Source organism: Panthera uncia, chromosome B4, assembly GCF_023721935.1.
Source record: "Panthera uncia isolate 11264 chromosome B4, Puncia_PCG_1.0, whole genome shotgun sequence".
NCBI lineage: Eukaryota > Metazoa > Chordata > Mammalia > Carnivora > Felidae > Panthera > Panthera uncia.
The window spans coordinates 31,562,160-31,575,137 of NC_064809.1; the positions used below are offsets into that span (position 1 = coordinate 31,562,160).

Genomic DNA, 12,978 nt, shown 5'->3' on the forward strand with positions numbered 1-12,978 from the left:
ACTCAGAATGTATCTGTATTGGAGAGAAGGTCATTCAAGAGGTAATTAAGTTAAATGGGATCATTAGGGTGGGTCAGACAGCATAGGCAGAAGGACAGCCATGTGAGGACACAGAGAGAAGATGACCATCTGCAAGCAAGAGAGAGGCTTTAGAAGAAACCAACCTTGCCATCACCTTGACCTTGGCCTTCTAGCCCCCAGAACTGTGAGGGAATGAATTTCTGTTGTTTAAGTCCCCCAGTCTATGGTATTTTATTATGGCAGCCCCAGTAGATTGGTACAGATTTTGATACTGGGAAGTCGGGTGCTGCTGTAATAAATACCTAAGATGCTGAACTGGCTTTGCAACTGGGCAATGGGTAGAAGCTACAAGAGTTCTGAGGCACATGTTAGAAAATCCCTAGATTACCCTGAAGAGATTGTTAGTAGCAATATGGTTGTTAAAGGTGGTTGTGATGAGGACTCAGGAAGAGGAGAGCTTTAGAGGAAGCCTCTCTCACCTTAGAGTATACATGTATGACCACCAACAGAATGCGGAATGTTGCTAGAAATACAAATGCAAAAGGTGCTTCTGAAGTGAGGTATCAGACAGAAATGAGAAGCATGCTATTGGACACTGGGCTAAGGGTAATACTTGTTATAAAGTGGCAGAGAACTTGGCCAAGTTGTGTTCTAGTGTTTGTGGAGAGTAGAACATTCAAGGAACAAATTTGAATATTTAGCTGAGGAGATTTTTTAAAGTTTATTTTATTTTTAATTTTTTATTTTGAGAGAGAGAGAAGAGCACAAGTGGGGCAGGGAGGGAGGGAGAGAAGAAAGAGAGAGAGAATGAATCTCACGTGGGCTCCACACCATCAGTGCAGAGCCCAACATGGGGCTCCATCCCACGAACCCCAAGACCATGACCTGAGCTAAAATCAAGAATTGGACACTTAACTGACTTAGCCACCAAGGTGCCCCTAGCTGAGGAGATTTTTAAGCAGAATGTTAAAGGTGCTTCCTGGTTTCTCCTTGCTGCTTGTAATAAAAGCTGAGGAGAGAGAAATTGAAGAAGGAATTTTTAGGTAAGAAGGGACCAGATGTTGAAGATTTGGAAAAATTCAAATTTTCTAATCTCTGCCTATCCCTTTTGCAAAAAATGAGAAAGTGTGCTCTGGAGAGAAGAGTAAGGGTATGGCTGGACACTGTTTGCCAAAGAGATTACAAGAGTGGCTCAGGGATCAGATCAACCATCTCAGCAGACATGTTGCCAGCTTACACTAAAGTGAACAGAGACAGGACAAAATGAAGGAAGGCTCTCAGACTTCTGGGATTCTACCAGATGGACCAACAGAGCTCTCCTGCTGTGAAGTGTTAGTCTTCAAAAAAGGGGAAAAATGACGCTGAAGGCAGTTTGGAAACTGGCAGGGCTGCCTTTGCCACCATAGGCACAGCAGGTACAGGTCTGGGGACACGGAGGCTGCCTTCTCCTGGCCAGAGGAGGTGGGGCTGCTGCCACCTCAACAGGCTGGGTGATAGAGCATCAGCTGAAGATTATTCTCAAGCCTTAAGATCTAATGCATTTGCCCTGCTAGATTTCAGACTTGCTTGAGACCCAAAACCCCTTTCTACTTTTTAATTTCTCCCTTTTGTAATGGGAATGCCTGTGCAACCATTGTACTTTGGAAGCAGATACTTGTCTGGTTTCACAGGTGCAAACCTGGAGAGGAATTTTGCCTCAAGATGAATCATACCTCCAGCCTCACCCATGTCTGATTTAGATGAGATTTTGGACTTGGAGTTGATGCTGGAAGGGGTTAAGACTTTCGGACTTTTGGGATTGGGTGAATGTATTCTGCACGTGAGGTGGACCAGAAGGGTTGAGGGCCTTCTCTCTCGAATGCATATGTGAAGGCCTAACCTCTAGTACCTCAACATGTAACCATATTTGGAGATAAAGTGTTTAAAGAATTAATTAAGTCAGAATGAGGTCATTAGAATGGACCTTAATCCAATATGATGTGCCCTCTAAGAGATTAGACAGTCTTGCGCTATTTTGTTATAGCAGCCTTAGCAAACAAATACATCCAGTAAACATTATTGAAATAAGGAATGAAATCCAATGTGGTCAAGAAGCCATTCGGAGGTGTGTGTTGCTGAACAAGCTTGTAGAGATAGGAGCTTTAAGTGATTTTGTAGCATCTATACAGAATTGTAGATTTACTGTTGGGACTTTTTAAAATGAGTGCTTGATTTCAGTCTTTTCCAGGAAATCTCTATGAGCTTGGGGAGAAAATGGCTTCTAAGTACCCCTGTCTGTGGAGAAGGAGCATTGCGGGATATCACTGGAAGCTAAGAGCTATGGCACTTCGCAATGTGTCAGTGTTATGTCAGTAGCTAGTATTCATTTCCTGGTAGAGGCAATCTGAGCTTTCCTTTGGAGCTCCTTAGCAGGAAGAGGATCCACAAGTTGCAGATGGAAAGCTTTATAAAATGTGTTGTACTTCCAGGCATCCTTCTGTCTCCCTCTGTACCCTTCTCTCGGTTGCTGGCCTTGCCTGTGTTCTAGCGTCCTGATGTGACCTTTCTGTGCACAGGTTCATTTCCAGCCAAAGAATCATCTAACAGTAAGGAACGTGACTAGGAGCCCCTTTCAAGGGACAGTGGGGTTCTGGCTTGGAAGGCAGCTGACCGTGTGGGCAAGTGGCTGGGAATGTACGTTGAAGAACATTGTAAGACAAGTAACCCTGAAACTTGTGGGTAGAACACTCAGGGCCACCAACATCAGACTTCAGGCTCAGGCTGATGTTGTGCAGCAAGACAGGGCCATGGGCCAGTAGGTCTCTTTCTCTCTTGTTAACAGTAAGTGGTCACACCGTTGTAGGTCAATATTGAGCACTTGATGACAACTGCTGTGGATGGGAAAGAGGATGATGAACTTTGATAGGCAAAAATGCTGTCAAAAAAATTACACTTTGGGTTGTTTTGTTTTTGTTTTGCAATAACCTAGTAAGAGTCATTTTCATATGTAAACGAAGGAATCTCAAAGAGAAGCCAAGAGACTTGTCTTAGTGCTGCAGAGCAGATAGAGGCGCAGAGCAAATCCTCAAAACCTCCATAGGTGTAGGGTACCTGGTCTTTGGTTTTTGGTTTTAATTGTGATAAAATATACATGATGTAGAATTCACTGCTTTAACATTTTTAAGTGTGTAGTTCTGTGGCATTAAGTACATTCACATTGTTGTACAACCATCACCAACTAGAAACTCTGGTAATGGATACAGAAACTGTATAAAATAGTAAGTTCCCATTTCACCCTCCCCCACGGCCTGGCAGCCGTCATGCTGCCTTGTCTCTATAAATTTCACTACTCTAGATACTTCATTTAAGTAGAATCACACAGTATTCCTCTTTTTGTGACTGGCTTATTTCACCTAGCATAATATCCTCAAGATTCATCTACATAGTAGCACATATTGGAATTTCCTTCTTTTTTAAAGTTGAAAATATTCTAGTCTGTGTACATACAGTATTTATCCATTCATCCATCAGTAGACACTTGGACACTTGCACTGCTTCTACCTCTTGGCTGTTGTGAATACTGCCATGAACACAGGGTGCAAATATCTCCTTGAGTCCCTGCATTCAGTTCTTTTGGCAGGTATATAGCCAGAAGTGGGATTGCTAGACTGTGGGTGGCTGGTTTCTAAAGTGAACCCGTTTTTTTAGAAAAGCGGACAGATGATAAATGTAGAGATGATCAAAACAACTCTCCTTACTCTGTTTTAGAAGCCCCTTTGTAAGTTGCTAAATTGTGTGAATTCAGGGTTTCTTTACAGTTTTGATCTAATATAACATATTTCTGAATATATGTTTTGTGAATTGACTTGAGTTTATTTCTTGTAAAATTTTACAGCAGAACTATTTTCTCATGATTATTCATTTGAGGGCAGTAAATCCATCAAGCCCATTCTTTCTGTGTCACTGTTAGTATTTTTTTTTAAGTTTATTTATTTATTTTGGGGGAGAGAGTGAGCACGTGTGAGCAGGGAAGGGGCAGAGAAAGAGGGAAACAGAATCCCAAGCAGGCTCCATGCTCTCAGCACAGAGTCGGACGCTTAACTGACTGAGCCACCCAAGCGCCCCACTGTTATTATTATGACTTATCACATAGAAAGTTGTTGCATGTCCCTGTAAGATGTACTACTACAGTTTGGAAGTTCAGATTTGAGGAATTATTTTTATTTTCTAAATCTTGCCTTAGCACAACAGCTGTAAAGCCCATATTTCCCTCAGAACTTAAAAAAAAAAACATCCAAGAAAAGCCTGAAGAAAGGCTGTTCTTTTTTCCCAAGGAACCTTGGAGAGAATGCCATCTTGTCCAAAAAAAGATTCCTCTTGACTCTAATCAGAGTGTATACCCTCAACAAGAATCATTGCTATCTATATACCATTTGGGGCAGGATTAACAGACTAGCTTTCTTACAGAATTAAAAAGACAAGATTTTCTTAGCATCAGGAGAGTAAGAGCTGCAGTGGTACCTTCGGCCACCAGACGGCAGTCTGTCCCCAGGCAGCTCCCACCATCCCCCAGGAAAGCTCCTTCAAGCCCATTTGTTTTGGCACTTCTGGCCTTAGCAGTATTTTTGGCTCTCTTGTTTTATTAAAATCTTAGCTAAGTTCCGATATTTCACAGGATGATCTTTGTTACATCTCACTTAAGGGAGGCATAAATAAAAGTTATTTGAAGTAAAAATTATCCCAAATAAGTCAGTAATTTAGACTCTTGAAAAGAATAAAATTTAGCACAATGTGCACATTTGGAGCTCACCACCTTCACTGGACTGTCTAGAAACATAATGCAGTTATGCTGTTTCTCTGATGAAAAGATCTGAATGTGACTTTTCCATGTTCCCATCTGAAGCCCTCAGACCTTCACTAGCAACTTGCTGACATTTCTTAACTCATTTTCCCAGTACCTTTCATCTCTAAAGCCGCCTGCCCTTGCTCAAATCCTGGCCTTCCTTCCCTGTCACCTCAGTGCTCCTGGCCCCTGTTGTCACAGCAGCATGAGACTGGGACAGAGTCCCCCTCAGTCTCTGATGGCTTAGTGAGGTGACACCAGGAACAAACTGGGACTAGGGTACACTGTGGGGACAGGATGGTGCTACGTTAGTTTGAGATTGCAGAAAATCAGGTGTCTGTATATACAGGAGCCAGAATTGGGTGGCTTGGCGTTCGGTGGAGTCAGCGGAGGTGGGGTCAGGGCTTAGGACCGGGGAGACCTGGCACTCGGGACAGGGTTGGTTCATCAGCCTTCAGCTTCAGTCACAGGAGATGGTGATCAGGTATCCTGTCCCCCACTCCCTGCCAGAAATACCCTGCCCCCACCCTTCTTCCTCTCCACCAGAGCTCTGCATTTCCCAAACTCAGTTCATCTGTTACTTCTGTGGAAGCCTTCCTCTGTCTCTCCACCCAGGCTGAGCTTGGTCTGTCCCATCCAGTAACATGAATTATTGAGCACTAATTGTCAGGCATTGTGCTAGGGGACAGGTATGTAAACTCCGATGTCACAGTTTCTGTCTCTGAGGAGACAGGTAGAGGAGGCTGAGTTAAGGTGACACTTGGAGTGAAGTGTGATGGACAGAAATAGAGGGCTGTGTAGTGTGCTTGGGAGCACAGGGTGCGACGCTGAAACTGTGTGCCCAACCCAGGACCAGTGCTCAACAGACAGATCCATCACCAAGGACTTTTCTCCTTCCAGATAGTAACTAGCAAGAAATGAACCTGATCTAAAAGATAATTGATATGGGAAAGTTCTCCATATAGATGTTTTATCATTTATTCTGACTTCCCATCATTCATTTTCACCCAACTATATAGATGGGTGAGCCAGATGGATCTTAATACCTGTGACCAATGCCTGTAGGTGAGTAGGTCTAGAAGCGTGGGCCGGGACCAGCTGCATCAGCATCTTGTGGGAGCTTGTTAGAAAGGCACATTCTCATACCCGCCGAGCCAGAGGATGGGGTGGACTCTGCAGTCTGTGTTAAGCCCTCCACATGACCGGATGCATGCTCAGGTTTGGGAACTGCTGCCTTCGTTGTTCTGGGTTGGGAAGTCCCCTTTTTTGCAAGTCCAGGGCTGTGATTCACTCTCCCGCCCCCTGCTTTGCGGAAGAAAGCCCCTACAGCAGCTCCTCCACTGTTCCCAGGAGGCAAGGAAGAGCCACTGAGGAAAGGTAGGCCTCTAGGCTAACAGTGACTTTCCCGTGGGCTCCTGTCTCAGGCCCTCACCAGACTTCACTTGACAGCTCTTGACTGCTTCATCTGCCCCTTATGTGATGGTTCATGCTGAGATTTGCAGCCAGAGCCCGCTGTGTGTGTGTTGGGTATCAATGAAATGAATCACCCTGAAGCACTTCCTAGTGATCATCCCAGTTAATCAGGCCTCATCCTTCTGGGCACTCGATCATTCGGCTTTTAATACCAGTTTAGTGGTTAAGCTGCATCTCTGGTGTCCAACCAGGCAATTAATTAGATATCTTTTCTCCCTTGGAGGTTGCAATTTTCTGGAGTCTGGTCTCCAGCGGCTTGCCTTGGCGGGCCACGCAGCATGGTATGGCAGCTAAACATGTGCTGTTTTGTCTTTGCTTTGCAGGAATGAGCTAGAACGACAGTTTCTTGAATTGCTCCAGTTCAACATCAATGTTCCTTCCAGTGTTTATGCCAAGTATTATTTTGATCTTCGTTCTCTGGCAGAAGCAAACAACCTGAGCTTTCCCTTGGAGCCCCTGAGCAGGGAGAGGGCTCATAAGCTTGAGGTAAGATGCTTCAACATACTGGGGTTTTATGCACTATTGCAGATGCATCATCTTGGTACCATGGAAAGTGTGAAGTCACAATGCTAATTTTTCCCACTATGTGTTGTTGTAAAATAAGGACAAGTTACCCTCGATTTAGATTTGGTCAGTTCATTTAGTTGATTATAATTCATACTATCATATTTTTAATAACCTTCTTAATACCAGTTTTTATTTAATGTACATTGATTCTATTCTTGAAATCTTAAAAAAAGAGACCCAATTCTTAAAAAAATAAAGTCACAAAAAAAGTATTTCTTGACATGCACTCTTATTAAGAAAAAGATACCAGGTGGCCCTAATGATTGGGAATCCCAAAAGGTTTGATTCTACTTTTTATTTTTTATTTTTTCAAAATATTTTCTCCATAGCCCAGTGAGAGCTGGGGCCAGCATCATTGGTATTGGTCTGGATTTAGGGCCTTCACGGTTAAGCAGTATGACTTTTGTAGCTCAGCTTCATATTTGCACCAACCTCTTCCCATCTGACTATTTGATTGGATGGAAAGTAGTGGGGTGATAAGAAGGACCACTGGTGAAGCGCCTCCCTCCAGAGAGGGGGGCTGAGGCCCTCTGTAACTTCGTCCTCAAGCACTGTTGTGTCTTATTCCGTAGAACCTTTGATCAAAGCAATGGATGGTATAATCATGTCCCAAGGTTGGTGACACCCAAGAGGTCTGTGCTGCCTGCCCCATTGTCCAGTCTGAGTGAAACGTTATCCCCTATTCAGTACAGGATCAGGGTGGCCAGAGTGGTCTAACAGGTTTAGCTATGAACAAAACAAAGTGTAGAGGTAGTGGGGAAGAGATCATTATGGATTGCAAACTTAACAAAAATTTTAACTAAAATTGTAAAAGGTAAATAATATGCTAATCCCCAGAAGAAACATAGTAAAACTATGGAAACAACTGAATGCGGAGCACTGCATTTAAAATAAAAAGCCAGTGAGGTTTTCAGAACTCTGCACCTGCTGTAATTGTGTACAAGCCATTAGGATGCAACTTCTCGTTTAAGTCTTCTTCCATTTCTCTTGAGCAAGAAATGGAAAACCTTTCCTCTGAAGGATATGCTCCAAGGCAAATGTTGTCAGACTTTCACGAGCACACATATGAAATAGAATTTGATTTCACGATGCCTAGGAGCCGTTTCAGCCTGGACAGCAGGCTCTGGAAGCCCTAGTGCCCAGTGGCTCCTCTCATGCCAAGGAGAGGAGCCACTGGTCTGTGGTTCTCTGAGGGACAGTATCTTGTGTTGCACGTCAGCCAAGTCGTGGACACACAGGCTGAGACTGGAGCAGTCGGTGCCTGCTGTTAACTCCAGCAGGTTATCCAGTTGGGAAGAGGGAGCACTCGCCTGCTCCTGGGGCCAAATGCTCCATGGGCCCGCTGGGCAGAGGAAGTCAGTAGTCCAGACAAGACTCTCTTCTCCCAAGAATCGGAGCTTCCTAAGATGCAGGCCTTCCCTCCTTTGTAGGGCTGGACAAGGCACCATCTGGAAAAGCAGTTGGCATGCCTTTGAAATAATTTTTAAGGAAGGAGATTTCATTATTTTCCAGACTCCAGCATCCCTGTTAGTCCATCTGGTTAGCAAGCCTGAATCCCGTCATGGAAAGCGAGGAGGAGTGAGACATATTAGAAGTTGCTGTTACCTGAAGTTCTGTGCCTGCTCAGATGAACCGCCAAATGGCTGACTTGACATGTTAGTTGCAGGGTAGAGTGTAGAAATAAGAGCACACCAGGAACCAAGACAAATGCAAAGTGGTCTTTTCATTAGCCTGGTCACTTGTCTTTGAAATAAATTAGTATCTCTGAATGCATGTAGGAGATGGGATTAAAGCAAAGAGCTTGCATAATGAAATCTAGAATAAGATAGTACATTGCAAATTCATTATTATGGTGTAACATTCAGACCCATGTACTGTTTGTAAGCTAAGAAACAACAGATGGTAATCTCAAAATGTTTAAATAAATGAAAATTATTTACTTTCAAAAATCATTGCTCTAATGTCTGTAAAGAATCTGATTTTGTCTTTAAGTATGTCACCTATATTATGTATATGAAATATATTTCACATGAGGAATTCTCAGTGCTATAGCCCATCTCCTGCCCTCATTCATCTGTCATTTGGAGGAAGATATCCTCAGCTCCCGTCTCTCCCCTCCGGTCCATTCCTCCTGCTGCCACTGGAGTTGCTGTTCTAAAGTGGACTTGGTGGGTTTTGGAAACTAAACTAGAATCAGTTTATTTTGGAGAATAAACAAGAATAAACACAGTACCCTGTGTTTCCAATACTTTGATCATTCCCTGTTATGTGCATGCCTCTGTTATATGCATATCTCGATTGGAACTCACACATCCATTTGACACATATTTACACATACTCACTTAGGGTCTTCTGATACTCGACACTGGTTACCAGGCACCATCAAGAACAAAACTAACAGAACCTGCCCTTTTGGAGTTTATATTCTGCTGGCAGGACACGGACAGTAAACAGTAAACATAATAAACTGGCTAGTATGTTAGAAGGGGAGTAAAATAGAAGAAAGGTGGGGAGTTGCTGTGGTCAGTGGCCTCACTGAGTGGGCCGTGTTTGCATGAGGACTTTAGCGTGGGACATCTTAGCCTGGCAGAAACCTCCAGGCTGAGGGAAGAGATGCTGTAAAACCTGCAGCTGGGAGCAAGCTCAGGCTTAGGTGATGGGGGTTGAGGGGGCCACAGAACAGGGTGGGTGAGGCCAGGAGGGAGTATGGGAGAGGAGATCGCAGAGCTAGCTAACGGGAAAGCAGGGAGAGCAGCTGGAAGGATTATTGTTGTCCTTCCTGTGAGAGCCGTGATGATGTGGTCAGGGTCGGCTGCTTCTGTGCCTTTGTCCCTTGATGGTGACCCCTTGGCAGTGGGTACTGTGTCTGTTTCCCTGGACCCTGCATCATTCTTGGCCTGTTGCTTGAATTGTATACAAGTTAAAAGACTTGATGTTTGCATCATCGGGAATGAAGTCAGCTCCACCCCTGGGTCGTTCTGACAGAAGGGAAGGTGAATGTGACTAGGACAAGACATCTGGGGTGGTGTGAGCTGGCTCAGCCTTTGTCATCACCGTGCCCTTGACCCACACCCAGCAGCAACCCTGAAAAAGCCACGACCGGGCTCTGAGCCCCAGGGAAGATCTAGCCTTGCTCTTGGCTGAGGCCTTCCCCTCCAGAGTCTCACTGTCCTCATCAAGAAAGGGAGGACAGTGTGGATTGTGCTTTCATTCCATGCTGCTCCGGGTCCCTCCTGGTCCCCTTCTTCATCAGTCATGTAGAGTTGACTCAGACATCTGGTCATCTGTGCAGACTCAGTCTCCAATAAATGACTACTGTCAAGTACTGAGCTCTGTTCCCAGCATGGCCCATCATGAAGCCCTGATGCGTTATGACGGCCTCGCAAGGGGGGTGCTCAAAACAGGAACATACCCGGGGTCACACCCCCTTAGCTTGCCCCCCAGGCCACACTATCCTGTAATTTTTTCACATTTTGAGATGATTTTCTCAACTAGACTGTAAGCACTTTGGAGACAGGGCCTGTGTCTGCACTTCTGTAATAGCCCCCACTGTGCCGGGCACAGATCAGGGCCACAGGGTGTGAACTCTGCAGGGCAGGACCTGCTGTTGGTGTTTTTCCTGACTGTCCTCCATGCGCAGCAGTGGTTGGGGGTGTGGAGGGAGTGAGGGGCTGGCACTGAGGGGACAGTGGCGCCTGCTCTGGAGCCCTCCCTGACCTGACTTATCTCTCTTCTGCCCCTCAGGCCATCTCGCGCCTCTGCGAGGACAAGTACAAAGACCTGAGAAGACCCACGAGGAAGCGGTCAGCAAGTGCTGACAATCTGACTCTGCCGAGGTGGTCCCCGGCCATCATCTCCTAACCGTGGGGGTCCCCATTGGAGGCTGTACCATCCCTCAGTTTCTCCTTTAGTTTGAGAAAAGATAGACTTGGGGTGGTTTTGTTTTTGTTTTCCTTTCCTTTTCTTTTTTTAATTCATAGCTCTGTCAGGCTGCCTTGATGACTGCCTCCAGGCTGCGTGGCCCACACGCAGCAAGGCCTCGAGGGAAGTGAAATCAGTATTCCGGAAATCCTGTTTCATGCCTTTCCCATCATCATTAACAGCACTTCCCTCATGGAGGAAAAGGACTCTCATCCTGGAGAAGGAGAAAAAGGGAAAGGGAAGTCGTGTAGAGGCAGGGAAAGGGTTAAATGGCTCAGCCATTTCTTAAGTCCCCGTCTGGTCAGTAGATGAATATGATGAAAAAACACAACAGTAGGTAACAAAGTTGGATGTGCATTAAAGACAAGAGTGCTGCGTTTATCACTTCCATTTGGATCAGTATGTTCTGTAAGACTTCTTGCATTCCTTCTAGCTGCTTTTTTGGGATTTGGGGGATTTTTGTTTGTTTTTATTCTGTTTTGGTTTTGGTCCCACAGAGCAGAGAATATAGTTTGTACCCATCATGGCACAGACATCCAAATAAATAGTATTGGTTGCTTCTCTCTGCACTATTCCTGTGAGCTGTCTTCTGAGCTTTCTTCCTCACAAGTGGGATGCGCTTGTTTCATTTCTGTACACCTTTATTATATACAGTTTTTCTCCAACGGTGGCAAAATTAACTTGACTGTAGTGCTGAACCAAAAGTATCCCTTTCCCTTCTTATTTCCTCACCCCAAGAAAATTCTAGATCACATGGGTGCTTGTGCCTTCCAATTTTCTTGCAGTTTTTTTTTTTCCTATCTGACCTGAAGTCGTAGTTACAAATCAGTCAGACTTTGTGAACTGAAGGAAACAATGTGCAGCAGAGGGTATTCTCTGGTTGAAGTTTTTTCCAGAGTGCTAGGTGTTTGCTTGAAGTTACTGAGTAGGAGCCATTTCTGTGTACCCCCTGCCCAGTTCATTCCTCTACTTCCATGTCCATTGTTGCAAGCAATATTCTTCTCAATTTTTATATGTTTACTTTAAATCAAAGTTAGTCTATTTGTATAAAGTTTTTTAAAAATCTAAAATTAAAAAAAAAAACAAGGGTGAGGGGTTATTCAGTGGGAAGATCAATGAAGGGCAAAATGTTAACTATTAACCGAGGTATTTTTCACAGGATGATTGAATAAAAAAACTCAACTTGCATTTTCATTGTGGGTGCTTAGAGAAGTTATACAAAATTCAAACTGTGAAGGTTTATGCTTCATTAATTATGACCGTACTTTTTTGTTTTCTGACTATCCCTAATTTCCTTATGGGCTAGATAAGAATCTTTTATATCAAGTAAAATAAAAAGGTTAATGATAGAATATCAGAGTAAATTTGATATTAAGTCTAAGAATCTGAGTCAATGAAGCATATACTGCTTTGGGGTTTTGCGTATTTCCCTGGGTCACAATGACAGGTTTCTAAGTTTTTTCCCATTTCAAGTTTCTGCGAGGCAAATGGCAGCAGATACTCTGTGTTTCACCTTTCTCCTCTGTGAACTTGGAAAACTTTGGAATCCTATTCGTCTTGGGTACCCTAAGGTCATGTGCACAGACAGGCCTACTCCTGATGGAACGTACTTTGGAGATGGAGGGGATTCAGAAAGTTGAAATCCCAAGATCCCCAACCCAAATGTGCTAGTCCGGTTTCAATGAAATTTGTATCATGTGTAAACAACTGTTTGGACCAGAAGTATTGTCAAGTTGTTTCTGGCCTAAACTTCCAAAAGCAAACAAACTGAATCTGAAAAGTTAATTATCTTTCCCTTGTGATGGTGTTGATATACTCTGTATGGGTACCAAAATTAGCTTCTCTCTTCAAGTAAGAGTTGGATTTAGAACTTTAACTAGAGATCTAAAAATGTAGAAAATATCATTTTATATTCCCTAATCTATATAGCTTAAAAAGGGACATATTTTCTTAGCTGAATATGAATACCTCTCAAGCATAAATTAGTTCCTCTCATGTAAAGTATCTTATTTTACTGATCCATTTCAGGAAAGAGGTTCTGCTGCCTTTAAAGCAGAAAGCTTATTTTTATCCCTTTTATTTGAATGAGAGAGATTTGAAAATTGAATTATGTAAATATTTCAATGCATCTGCTATTATTTTGTGGAGTTTATTAAACTACTTTAAAAAATTGT

At 43.7% G+C, this 12,978-nt stretch overlaps 1 protein-coding gene across 5 annotated transcripts in view; it reads left to right on the forward strand.

The window, feature by feature from the left end:
* CCNY (cyclin Y) overlaps window positions 1–11,376 on the forward strand; it is a 310,156-nt gene extending 298,780 nt beyond the window's left edge. For all 5 annotated transcript variants that reach the window (XM_049627004.1, XM_049627003.1, XM_049627005.1 and 2 more), the window contains 2 exons: window positions 6,640–6,802; window positions 10,628–11,376. In XM_049627004.1, the coding sequence (XP_049482961.1) occupies window positions 6,640–6,802; window positions 10,628–10,744 (280 nt within the window). In that variant the 3' untranslated portion in view covers window positions 10,745–11,376. The remainder of the gene's footprint in view (window positions 1–6,639; window positions 6,803–10,627) is intronic.
* The last annotated feature ends 1,602 nt before the right edge of the window (window positions 11,377–12,978 follow it).